This window comes from Pieris napi, chromosome 1 (genome assembly GCF_905475465.1).
Source record: "Pieris napi chromosome 1, ilPieNapi1.2, whole genome shotgun sequence".
Lineage (NCBI taxonomy): Eukaryota > Metazoa > Arthropoda > Insecta > Lepidoptera > Pieridae > Pieris > Pieris napi.
In genome coordinates this window covers 12,992,302-13,006,539 of record NC_062234.1, presented here as the reverse complement: position 1 = coordinate 13,006,539, position 14,238 = coordinate 12,992,302, and the positions used below count along the sequence as shown (strand labels likewise).

At 32.6% G+C, this 14,238-nt stretch overlaps 1 protein-coding gene across 1 annotated transcript; it reads left to right on the top strand.

Annotated features, from left to right (window-relative positions):
- Window positions 1–2,418: 2,418 nt before the first annotated feature.
- Window positions 2,419–11,683, top strand: LOC125053483 (mitochondrial potassium channel ATP-binding subunit). The gene is made up of 14 exons (XM_047654826.1): window positions 2,419–2,613; window positions 2,708–3,032; window positions 3,273–3,428; window positions 3,609–3,754; window positions 3,942–4,017; window positions 4,569–4,709; window positions 5,136–5,320; window positions 5,990–6,167; window positions 6,527–6,646; window positions 7,306–7,409; window positions 8,126–8,300; window positions 9,057–9,235; window positions 9,770–9,917; window positions 11,364–11,683. The coding sequence occupies exons 1-14, from the start codon at window positions 2,567–2,569 to the stop codon at window positions 11,454–11,456; spliced, it is 2,073 nt and encodes a 690-aa protein (XP_047510782.1). The 5' UTR covers window positions 2,419–2,566; the 3' UTR covers window positions 11,457–11,683.
- Window positions 11,684–14,238: the final 2,555 nt, after the last annotated feature.

The window sequence follows — 14,238 nt, the reverse complement described above, 5'->3', positions numbered from 1 at the left end:
GTACAGTAGATAATTAAAGAAAGATAGATAGGAGCTAAGCGGATGGGTAGAGTAAGTGAATTCTACAGCCTCCCTAGGAGACCCAAGAGAACAAGAAAGGAAGAGTTATGTGATGGTGCTATTTACGTAATTAATTATGCTTAACGTACGTTAATTTAAGTATCTGTTTTTTAACACACAAAACCAAATAACACAGGCGAACAAATATGTGTATGTTAGACATATTTAAACGTACACAGTACCTAATATTTGATTAGAGCCGGTAGAATTACACTTAGATTGTTAAAAGTACCAAATACACTATAACACAAACTAAAATGCTTGTTTCTTTAAAATATCATTAAAACATAAACTTTATACAAATTTGATTGATAAATTAAATGAAACCCACTGTTCTTAATATTCTGTGTGGCGTTAAACGTTTGCATATTTCGATGTCACCACAAACAATAAATTATGGTATTAGGCGATATTTGCTAGTTATTGGTTTCCATTATTACAATAGTGGGCATGTGGACAGACAATTTATTTAATTCTTTCATATTCACATAATCCATGGGATTTAAAATCGAAATGAAATATTTGCAGGTCTACTTTTATTATAGATCGTCCTATAATAAATAAACAGTGGCTTTACAACCATTGGTGTGGGTCTTTCTCTATGTTTCGTGATCACTTTGCCGCATGCCGTCAACTTTTTCATCTCTCTCAGGCATGCTGGTTTTCTTCGTACGAGCAAGTGTTTAATGCGTATATAGTCAGGAAAGTCAGGTTAAATCTGACGACTCCAGGGATGAGAGTCGCATGCGCAAGCCTATAGGCCAAGTTTGTTCAGAAGTCATATAATAAGCTGTAAAATATATTTATAATTATATATTATTTTAATAACAGCGGACAGAAGGCTCATCTGATGTTTAGTGATACCGCCGCCCATTGCTAGAGAGCTCGCAAGTGCGTTGCCGGCCTTTAAAAAAATAAGTACGGTCTTTTCTTGAATGACCCTAAGTGGAATAGTATTACAGTATATGATTAGTGCGTCCAAATCACGGCCGCTAACATTAAGGGGTTTGATAGATAGATAGTAGCCGATTCTCAGACTTACTGAATATACATACAAATTTTCATAAGAAACGTTCGAGCCGTTTCTGAGGAGTATGGGAACGAACATTGTGACACGAGAATTTTATATATTAGATATGGATTTTATTAAGAATCATCGTTGTATCGTAAACCAGATGCCTGCACAATGATTTTCGTATCAGAATTTTAAATGTTTAAAATCTAATAAAACAGCAATAAACGAATAAACGTATTAAGTTCGCTCCACTTGAAATAAACAAAAGGCTTGTAAGAATCAGAATGCGCTCTCCTCTTGACCATCTGTGATTGCTAAGGGGAGAATCGATTTTATTGTTCTCCACTACGGTATAGAATTTATTATGTCTCGATATAAAAAGGTACTAACTTCATTACAATTGTGAGTCGACGACATTTCACGTCGCTATATTAACACCAACTTTTAAATAAATAAAATAAATAAATAAACTAACACATTATCTCAATTATTTACTATGGTAAGATAAATATCATGTTTTTAAAATACCTGTATGTATGTTATTTACCGCCAGTACAATATCGGTAGAGGATTTTTTAATCCTATTTTTGCGCCAATTCCGTTTTCCTCTGAATTACATATAGCAAAGACAATAATTGTCTTTGAAACTTTAATTATTTAAAAAAACTAATATAATTGTCTTTGCCTATTAGTACGGTCAATTTAGACCAAAAAATGAGTGTGAAGTTACATAAAGTCACAACAACTAATAGCAATTAGTCATTATTTATTTCATAGTAATGTAACTATAAAAAAAGACATTCTACATATTTCCATAGATAATAATAGGTATCTAATAACAAATATGTATATAACAAAAAACAATGAATTGTACATAACAAAATTCAGAGGGGGAACGCTGCCAGTGTCTTCGGAACCTTGCCAAAAGGGACTCGTTTCAATAATAATTATATGTTAGTTATTGTATTTTAAGGTTGGTTATTGTTTTTTCATAGATTAAATTTCATCTACATTTATGAAATGTTAGTTTTTAATTTTTTTCTGAAAATCGTGTAAAATCCATAAAAAAATAATTAATTAAACACTAAATGTGTTCCATAATTTAAATTTTAATATTATAATTTGAAATGTATTTTTTAAGTTGGTGACTGATTATCATATTATTTTATATAAATTGTGAACAATTAAGTTTGCATTCTATACGTCTGCTCTGCAGCCGTTATTGCTGCCATCTATACAATCTCATTACTATGTGTTATTGTACACACCGCCACCTATACCCTCATTTTTATTTTAAGCACAGACTACCAAAAATCAATTGGATCTTTGACAGTAACAAAATTCTAAATTGACATTCGACCGACGCACTCTGCGCCAAATTTTAATTCAAAACAATTTTGAACTGATTACAATAATTTTTATTTACAACCCTGTAATAAAATGATGACATAACATTTGGAATTATCCATTCAATTTTCAAAATCGTTTACAATGTGGCATTTATTAAATTCACAGTCCTGCCAATTAATAAGACAAAGGTTAGTAATTGTTTCATATAACAAAGTTGTGGTTAGATAACTTTACATTCAAATTAAACAGGAAATTCTTCAATTATATTAAAAATGTTTTCAGGCTTACTGCTTTTAGGAGTAATGGACATTACTTGAACTTATTAAAAACGAAACCATCGGATGCGGTCAAAAGATATATTTCAAAGAATTGTACAGAAAATGAACTTAAAGTTTTTAAAATCGCCCCTTGGAAACTTTGTACAGGCATCAGTGTAGGATTAGGCGCACGTTTATTTTTAAGTGAAACAGTATTTTGTAAAGCTCCAACTCACTCTAGAATTATACAAAGAAGACCAAATGTTCTTGATGATAGTGGAAGGTTTGACTGGTCAAAGTTCTTTGACTACCTTAAACCTCATAAATGGTTGTTGATTGCTGCAGTAGCTGTAAGTATCTATCTATACATGTATGAGAAAGGAAGTGAGAACTAGCTAATTATTATTAATAACAATTTCTTTTAATATTTTTAAACAATATGTTGTGTTCGTTATCTATACACTTATATTCTACTAAGTAGTGCAAGGCTTGTTAAATTATAATATTATGTAAGAGTAATTATAATTTACAGTAATTAATAAAAAAATGTTTTCATTACATACATAATAAACAAAAATTGTTCTTTTCAGTCAGCTATGACAGTGGCGTTCCTGAATATTTATATTCCAGCTATGTTAGGAGTGATTGTTAATATATTAGCTGAGTTAAAACACAATCCATCTCTAGATTTCATTGAACAGATCAAATATCCGGCTTTTAAAATGGTCTCTTTATATATTGGACAGGTAAGTAATTTATCAGTTTATTACTGGTTCATTTTACACATTAATAATATCTATAGTAATGAATTTGAAGATCGAAATATTGAATCATTTATATTACATAAATCCTTTAGCTAAAAATTCTGAACATATATATAATAAAATGTAGTCTAGTAAAGTGATTATTAATATATTATTTTTCAGGCTTTATTTACATTCTTCTATATACACCTGTTAGCACAAGTAGGAGAAAAAGTAGCGGCACAAATGAAGCAGGATCTATTTGTGTCTATATTAAATCAAGACATGGCTTTTTTTGATAAGGAAAGGACTGGAGAATTAGTTAATAGGTGTGTAAATAATAGCTAACTAAAATGTACTGGCGCTATGCCACTTATTATAAAAATTTGTTAAAAAATCATTGAAATGTTTCAAATATATTTATTAATTTTTATCTTACTATGTTCTTAAATTGGTTTTCACGCTGGTGTGCAAAAAAAATATTGAAACTAAATGGTTATATTGGTGTCATTTCAGAATAACTGTTGATGTACAAGACTTCAAGAGTTCATTTAAGCAAACAATATCAGGTGGACTTAGAGCTATTACACAGGTACACATTTATGTGGATAAATAATTTATTAGTTAGACATAGACATAGAAATAACATTTATTACTAACAAAAACACACATGCATAAACACACATAATAACAATAATCAAAGAAAATAAAAATATAATGAGAGATATCAACAAAACTTTCCGTTTTCCCTGTCGGTTCCTTTCAAGTGTGCAATGCGTGTGTGTTGTGGCTGTAATTGGCCCTGGCTCAGCATTATGCTGAGGAACAGACTGTTCCACAGCGCTGGTCATTCTGCCAGTGACCACAGCAGCTAGTTTGCGCCTCAGTCGCAACAAAAGAAAGAAAAAGAATTTAATAATACTTAGAAGAAAAAATCCAATCCTTTGCCAATTCTTAAATCAAAGGTGTAGAATAAAGAATAACAACTTGCAAGAAACTCTGCCTCTCTTTTTAATTTTACAAGATGCTGGTAAGGAGTTGCAACCATTACACCTTGCTCAGTAATAATATTGATTTAAAAACTTTAGTAGTTAGGCTAATTTACTTTACACCCTTGAATGTAATTTTAAATGTACTTTGCAGGTGGTGGGTTCGGCAGTGAGTCTCCTAGTAATATCACCTCAGTTAACGGGTCTCACAATGCTATGTGTACCCACAGTTGTTATTGGAGGGACTTTTATTGGATCTCTATTGAGGAAATTATCCAGAGAAGCACAGTCTCAGGTTCGATTTTATTAAATTTTTAAAAAAAAGTTATGAACTAGGTATATTATAATATTACCTAATAAAATATAGCAAAATCTTAAAGAAAAGTAGAAACTTGAATATCTCTGACACTGAGCTGTATGTTTTTGTCCCTTTTTTGTTTATTGTTTTATATCCATTTATCGTAAGTAACTTGAATTTAATATATCTAATGGTGATGTAGATTGTCAACAAATTATGATATACATATATGACAATTTAACACTTTATTTTTAGACTATCATTTATCGAAGTGTCAAATTATGAAATGACATATGTCTTACGCGTCTCCCGCCATTATTTGACAACGGGATCTGCCCGAAATAATGTCAGTATTTATATTATATATATAAATACTGAGAATTTAATTATATGTTTACAATTCTAATAAAAACTTATTTCTAGATAGAAAAAGCAACTTTAGTAGCAGAAGAAGCGATCTCCAATATGCGAACAGTGCGTGCGTTTGCAGGTGAAGAGAATGAGGCGCAAATGTTCGCGGAAGAATGCGATTCCGCTGCAAATCTTAGTATGGAACTGGGGTTGGGCGTTGGACTATTCCAGGCGGGGACTAATTTGTTTCTTAATGGGTAATTCTATTTATATGCTATGTGAAAAATATCTAAAAATCTAATGCCGTGATAGGAGTACCTTCAAGTTATTTCTTACAAATCAGTTTTTAATACACTTCAAAAATGCTAAATTTTGTCGAAATATTTTTTGTATGCTTTCTAGATATTAAAAAACGCTTGATCTAAATGCGCTTATCTATTGTTAATAGTGTAGTGTGTTTAAATATGTAAATTTGTGCAGTAAGTTTGTGCAAACCTATGGGCTGATCTTTGTTTTAAATAATTCAGCATAGATCTTTATAATGGAGAACTATGAGTAAGGCCCTTAAATAAGTAACGACCCGGTTGCTTGAATTTTTTTGTTATATTGCGTATTCTTGTTTTTTTTAACCGACTTTAAAAAAGGAGTTTGTGATAAAGTTGGAATTGACGGACTATTATTAAAAAGAGGTATTCAAGCACGTGTGCTAAATTTCGTTTTTGTATATTTAATCGTTTGTATCGGTTAAGTTTTTGAGATGTGCTTGCACGCATTCTGTAGGGAACATAGATAATAGGTACCAAGTTAATGATATTGACAGTTGTTTGAAGTCGGCTTAATTTTTTTTTAATACTTCTAGTTATAAATGCGCAAAAAGGTAGCAAATAAATTAGTTATTTATATTATAAATGATAAAAATATTTCAGTATGGTGCTAGGAACAATGTTTTTGGGTGGTCACCTAATGTCAACCGGACAGATGTCAGCGGGTGACGTCATGGCGTTCCTTGTGAATGCACAGACTATACAACGGTCAGTGGCACAGATATCATTGCTATTTGGATCTGTCATTAAGGGCATTAGTGCTGGAGGACGGGTTTTTGAGGTAGGACTATAATAAACTACATATTTTTCAAGCCCTCTAAGGGAAAGAAAGAAAGAAAACACTTTTAATGAAGATTTGCAGATTTGCCGGCAACGCACTCGCGAGCCGTCTGGCATTGTGAGTGTCCATGGGCGGCGGTATCACTTAACATTAGGGTGAGCCTCCAGCCCGTTTGCCCCCCCCCCCCTGTTCTATAAAACAAATATGCCACACAGAAAACATTAATTAATTAAAAAAAACATGAAATATTTCTAGCATCTGTATAGAAACAATATGATTTAGCGTGTATCTATAATGTATGGTACCCACTATAAGATATATAAGGTTTGTGTATATTAATATGTGTAATAAATATTCAGTACATAAACAAGGAGCCTCAAATGGACACATCTGGAACAAAGACAATCAAATATCATGAGTTTCATGGTGATATAGAATTCAAAGATGTCACCTTCGCATATCCGACCAGACCCGATGCGGTAAGTATTTCTTAAACACAAAAAACAAAATATTCATATATTCAGTAGTACGTTGAAAAATTAAATGCTTCTAAATATAAATTATTGCCAGTTCTCAAATCAAGGGCGTGTAACTGACGAGAACTGGCAATAAATACAATTTGTTTTACGATATTGTCATTTATATAATCAATTAATATTTTCTTGCTAAATATAATTGGCATCATCAAGAAGTTGTAAAAACGTTACCATGCGGGGCGGGGATCGAATGATGCGTTATTTTTAATATTATTTTTGACTTTCCAGTACTTTACACTACATAATGATGGTAACTTTTAGGTATAAAGAGTCACTAGGTGGTCATGAAACGTTTTACTGTACTTGGGTACAGAAAAACGTTACGGCGCGTTACATGGGGGAGTGTGTCAATAATCTCCAAAAATTGCGTGACGTAATACTTGAACGCTTCCTTGGACACCGTGTCCATACCATGAAGATGCGAGAATTCCATACCCTGATATATTTGGATTTAATTGAAATATTATACAGAAGTACAAATATAGGAAATTATTTCCGCATTATACTGGACACAAGGGTCATACGCGTATGATACTACGGTCTCTTCAACCGTTACCGAAGATAGATTTCTGTTGTGTGAGATGTTTATTTATGATTTTCAGGTTGTATTAAATAACTTCAATTTAAAAATACCAGCGGGGAAGACAGTTGCAATAGTCGGTAGTTCCGGAAATGGGAAGTCTACTATCGCCGCTTTATTGGAGAGGTAATTTATTACTATCCGGTTTCTATATTCAAAATACTAACCGTGATTTTTCTATAGAAAGTGTTATTACAGCTGCTGTTCCTTAGTAATATCGAATTCGTAATTTACGTATACGTATATATATATTATACGTATATATATATTAAACGTATATATATATATAATATACGTATAATTTATTAATTTAATTATTTTTAGCAAATTATTTCGTAAGTTGTACATGCATTTAATTTATGGTTTATTTCTATAGAAAGAACTAAAATTGTATGAAAGACTATGTTATAAGAGCAGTGTTGTCTTATGGTCGCTTTCTATACTCAATCCACATTCAATTTTTAATACGAGAGATTGATATTTCAATCCATTTCTACTACTCAATAACCGATCAATGGATCGATAGTCAATCTGTTTTTGTAAACTGTCTTTGGGAGGACCGATCGGTATTTTTGGATTATATTTGTATGAAAATGAGTAGCTTGGGCCTGGGACTCTTATCTGAGGTTTGATTTAATGTGCGCTTTTACTACTTACTTGTATGGTGAAGGAAAACATCGCAAGAAATTGGTAGCCCTTAAGTCCAAAAAGTCACCATGTGTCAGACACAGAAGGCACTAAACACAAAACAAAATCTTTGTCCAAGACCAAGGATTTTCTTCTATAGTAAAATTGTCTAAAGCGCCATCTATAAAATATTTAAGAAACTAAAAAAATTACAGGTTCTACGATGTAAATAAGGGTAAAGTGACAATAGATGGCGTGGATATACGCGAGATGGATGGGAACTGGCTTCGGGGTCGCGCCATTGGGCTGATTAGCCAAGAGCCAGTGTTGTTCGCAACTACGGTTAAAGAAAATATTCGTTATGGGAAACCGGATGCAACTGATGCAGAGGTAAGATTATGTGGAAATCAAACTTAAATCTAGTTTTAATAGTTGTCAAACGATTTTTTCTGTATGAAGTTTGACACATTTGACAGCGTAGAACAGTTGAAATACGAATTAGTTTTTTTTTATGGCTCTGGCACGGTTTGTGCACTAGCCAGCGTCAAGTATAATATTTTTATAATTCGTGCTTTTTGTCTTAGAAATTCGACCATGTCCTCCATGTACGGTTTAGGCACTCGCCCGGTACCGCACAACCCTCCCAAAGGCCGAGAACAAATTTAAATTAAATCTTGCCCTCGAACCGGGAATCGAACCCGGTACCCCTCACCTAGCTGCCACTTAATAAGACCGCTAGGCTATGAGGCCCCTACGAATTAGATTATGGACCTGAGTTGGTGTTTAGCAGTCACACGCATGCCTAAAAATAATATATAATACTAGCTGCTCTCGCGAACTTCGTTTCTTCTTAATGTGATTTTAGCCTACCTTTTTAGTACATACCAATTACCAACATGGAACATTTTGCTATGCTACCCCAGAGAATGTTCGGTTTTCCGGAATGAATACTTTTTAGTTTTTCTGTGATTTTTCTCTAAATAAACCTCAGAGTTCAAGTTATAAGTTCTTAACTAACAAATAAAAAATAGGGGTTGATCGTAGTAGGTAGATGAAAATTAAGGGTTGTATGTATTTTTGTATGCTGCATCATAAAAAAATGCAAAAAAATTTGTTTACAATAGATAATAATGTAAACATTTTCAGGTATACAGGGCCGCACAAACCTCAAACGCGGACGAGTTCATACGCAACTTCCCGGATGGGTACGACACGATGGTAGGGGAAAGGGGAATGTCGCTCAGCGGAGGGCAGAAGCAGCGCATTGCTATCGCCAGAGCTGTCTTGAAAGACCCACCTGTTATGATACTAGATGAGGCTACTAGGTAATTCAATGTTTATACTAAAAGTAAACACAGAGATAGAAGATGGTGGAATGGTTCTTAATTTGCACTAAAATGATGTTTTAGTGCACTAAATTGAATTTTTTTTGAAGTAATACTTCTTGTGGCGTGTTCGGGAAAAATGATGAGAGTTAATTTAACCATGCGCTCGCACACAGTCACAAAAAACCGACACCCTGAAGTTAGCTATAGTCAACATTTTAGTATTGAAGTTATACTTCTTTTGGCGCGTTAGGGTAAAATGTTGAGAGGATTTTTTTCTATTGTTAGTGTAGTTTTTTCTACAAACGTAGAATAAAAATTTTAAAAAGATTTTTTCTTGTTACGCCAAAGAAGTATAACTTCTAACGCGTGTACATAAGTACACACACGTTTTTTAAATATTTTTAATGGGATTAGTTGGACGTAATATGACGTGTCCTGTCGCATGTCAACGCGTGTTGGCGTGGAAAATAGACCAATAACAATCGAATCCAATCATTTTCGTATAAACATAGTAATTTCGTTTGTTTTCAGTGCGTTAGACGCAACGAGTGAGAAAGTGGTCCAGACGGCGCTTGAGACAGCTTCGAAGGGGCGCACAGTGTTGGTGATCGCGCATCGACTGTCGACAATTATGAATGCGGATGTTATTGTGGTGCTAAACAAAGGAAAGGTTGTTGAAGTAAGTGGAGTATTAACTCTTGATTTCTTTACTAAAGATTTTTGTATCATTAGAAACTAGCATTTATTTAGCATAAAGAAAAAAAAAAAATTACTATTGCATTTTTTCCCTTCACATTATTTAATCATTTTCATTCGTGCTTTCTACAAAGACGTATACGCCAAATGACGTCCAGTACGTGTACGTCAAAGTTTGGTGACTGTAAATATTTGCCACCGTTTCCTATTCAACTACATATATATGACGTTATCATACAATTATCAGTACAGATACCGGCAAACATCTTGAACAAATGTCCTCGCCTGCGCAGAAGCGATTTTTAGGTATCACTTTGGTGCGCGGCGGCGGGAGAGTGACGTGTCGATCGCGTGATTGGTAAATCAGTTGATGTTTGTGCCCCGCGCTGCGCAAACTTTCCTCCACTCTCTTTTTTAATGTTCAAGATGTTTGCCGGTATCTGTATGTACCACCTTAAATATAATTTTGATATTTCTGATTAAGATGAAAATATATTTTTTTAAACTTTGAAAATATTCCCAATTCATAATTAGCTTACTGAAGAAATAAAACGGACAAATTATTTGTGATTTTATTTGATACTTGTAAACTAGCTGCCCACTGAAGTATTTCTCACTTAGGGTCATTCAAGAAAAGAGCGTACCAATTCTTAAAAGGCCGGCAACGCACTTGCAAGCCTTCTGGCAATGTGAGTGTCCACGGGCGGTATCTCTTTACATCAGATGAGCCTCCTGCCCGTTTGCCTCCGATTACATAAACAAACAACGAGGGCGAACAGTGTGTGAGACAGATGTCTTAGGGTATGTTCCGATATACACTGCGACCACTGTACAGAGTACCGTCAATTTAGTATACTGTGAAACCGTTTCTCTATAGCCAGCTATACTGGTTACAATTTAAAACGGAACGCAGTCCAGTATACTAGTCAGCTTCGTTTTTCGACACAGTTTTCAAATGAGTGCATCAAAGTTTTTCAATTCAACAAGAAAAACTATTATTGGAGTATTATCGCATTAAAAAAATCTATATTAATATTAACTGTCAATTGAATTAATACTACAAAGAAAGTAAGTTAGAATTTTAAATGTTTGTTATTAAACTGTAAGTTATATCAGCCGTTAGGCATTCAAATGGTTTTGATTGATCACGTGATCAAAGCACTGCGAGTACCTTACCTCGAAAACGCCAGTGCTCGCAGTAGAAGTATAGCGGGGATTTGTGACGTCATATATTTCCTAGGACGCTGCGGCTGTATACTGGCAGTCCATAGCGGAACGAATTTTTGAACAGTGGGAGCACTATACAGTACTCGCAGTGTATATCGGAACATACCCTTAGAGAGCGAGATAGCTATATATTTAACATTGACAATGTCTATTAAAAAGGCGGGAAAATTTAATTACATTTAACACATTGCATAATTTACAGATGGGAACTCATGATCAATTGAAGAAGCAAAAAGGACATTATTGGAATCTAATTAAACAACAAGACCATGATACGGATAACCGTTCGTTATGAATATAGAATAAGTAGAACAATTTTTTTTATTTATTTTTTTATATAGAGAAATGGGTTTTGTATGGATAATGTTTTGGTTATTAGTAGCACGGTATTGTGATAATGAAACGCGTTTTAATCTGGGTTTTTATCTAAATACGAATGGCACTTTTTGAATTGGAAAATACTTTAAGCTGTATTATGAAATAGTCTATTAAATTGAAATATTAAATATGTTGAATCAAAAATCGTTTTATTTTCCTATGTATGCCGTAGCTAGAAAGTGGAATACTTCGTAACATGGAAAAGAGTACCGGTTCTTTCCTTTCTTTGACCATACATGATGGGCATTTTAGGCTAACTAGAACTTCGTAGGGTTTTTATTAGTAGTATCCTACACACCGTCGGAGGGAGATCTATTAATGAAGCGTACGGGGTACTACAGAATATTCATTCCAGATTATCTTTTTTACTAGCTAGCTATCTCTAAATTTAACTTTAATAAATAAAAATAAAAATCCTTTAGGAATTTGATGAATGGTCATTAAAATATTAAGTGTCGAAAATTAATACAAAATAGAAATTTAATTTGTTAATTTAATTTCTTTGATAATAAAAACACGTGGCATTTTAATTTACAATTCGTCATTTGAGATTTCAAAATTGTTTTGCATAAAATACTAATATTTCGTAATTTCTCTACGAAATATTAATTTTAAAAATAGAATTTCTATAAGGTAATTCTCCCTTCTCACTCTCTCTTAATTGGTCTCAATCGCTCTCACCTTTTTCTTTGACAAAAACGCGGCACATCTTTGTGACGCTAACATTATTTTTATTGCGTTTCATCCGTAAACATTTTATACTCATGCGCCTAAAGAAGTTTCACTTCAAATATCAGCCAAAGATTAAAAACACCATTCATCCGAAGAAATCTTTATTGCATACAGAATCACCAAAATTATTTGTACAATAATAGTTTGAATAACACTGACAAGTTATTTACATTACTATAATTATTTACAAACATTTTTTAGAATATAATTCAGGTTAAATTCAAATTTATATTATCACACCGTAGATTTTTAAATTAATATTCTTGGGTTAAATAACTATGACATATGTATGGTAAATTTGTACGATCAACTACTAACTGAAATGTTTTTTTTTAAAACCAAGTGTTTTCCAAGAAACATGAGAAATTAATACTTGATTTTTAAGTCAAGTTTACATAATACTTATAGATTTTATACTTATTGCTAAGTTTAAATCTAGCCTACGTTTTATTTCCTGGGAATTTGCGTAAACCTACTTTCATGTTGCGCTTCTGAAAACTATATTAAACATTTTTTGCACAATATTATCTTAAGGGCCTATAAATATATCAATTTTGTCAGCGATCGCAAAACAGAATGCATCATATTATAAATATCAGAAAGAAGACTGGCGCAAAAACAAATATAAAAATAACCGAATTTAATTATATAAATAATTCAATTATTTCAATAATAAAAAATAAAAATTAATTCAATAATATATTGAAAGATTGGAATATAGTAACTATATTGACAGCTGAATAAGATTGACAATTTTGGCAGAAATGTTTTAATCCGAGTTATAAAATCAAATAAACCTTAATAATTTCAATAAAAGAAACATTCGATCTAGGCCCTCAAATTACTTGGAAATAGCTTTGGAATTTTTGAGGTACATCGCAAATAGGAAGATCTGAGATAGTGTTTTGAAAAGGATATATCGAAATTTCGTAGTGAATTCTGTTCTGTGCAAGAAAATCAATTTTTTATTGGCTATCAAAACAAGTAAATTGTCAAAATTGTACACAATTGACGCAATACGGTGACTATGTACAGTGATATCAAAAATGTATTTTACAGAATTATAACTAGGTTCGCTAGGAATGATTGGTTTTCAAATTTTAAACATTTTGGAGTACAAACTATGAATTTCTTACTCTATATAAATTAAAACTTGCATGACTTAGAACCGGACACAATGATCACTCACGTCCCCATTGCTACAAAAAAATGGTTACCCATTTTCATGAGGGGGTAGTGAAATGTCGTATCTCCTAGCGACGCCCTCCAGTGGCTGTGAAACGAACTGTGGAAGATTTCCAGCTATCCAGAAGGAAATTCATATTGACAAAGCTATTAACGAGTTGTAATCGGTGAAATAGGACCGATTTAGTTTTTATCAGAAGAATAATTCACATACACGTACCAACACACTCACTCGTGCACTCACGCGAGTTGTAAGCAGTTAAAAAAATGTAATTGAAAAAATAAATGTTATGGAATAGCTAGGAACCCTAACACAAGTATTTTTTACTTAAAAGGGTTCCTAAATCTTACATATAACGTTGTTTTTAATGAATAACAACATTTTTTCATTTACTTGGTTAATCGCCTCTGACTAAAGGGACTAAATTACTCAATGCCTTTTTTGTTACGAAAGAAACAATTATAAAATTAGAAAACCAACCCAATACAATTTCAATCTATTCTAATATTTCAAATAATGTTAACGTATGTATAATTTAATATTTCAGTTACTACCTACGTTACAATATCTACTTTTACGTATAACTTTAGTGTTATGTCCATGTACAATAACGCAGTTTCATATGTACAGAGGTTGATAATTTTAAAGGAAATATACTGCTTAAACCATATTGACCATACTTTATATAATAACAAATTACAGTTTTATGCAGTGTAACCGAACACAGACTGCATGTAAGAGCTTATTCTGTAAAAATTAAAAATATATTCCAATTGGGAAT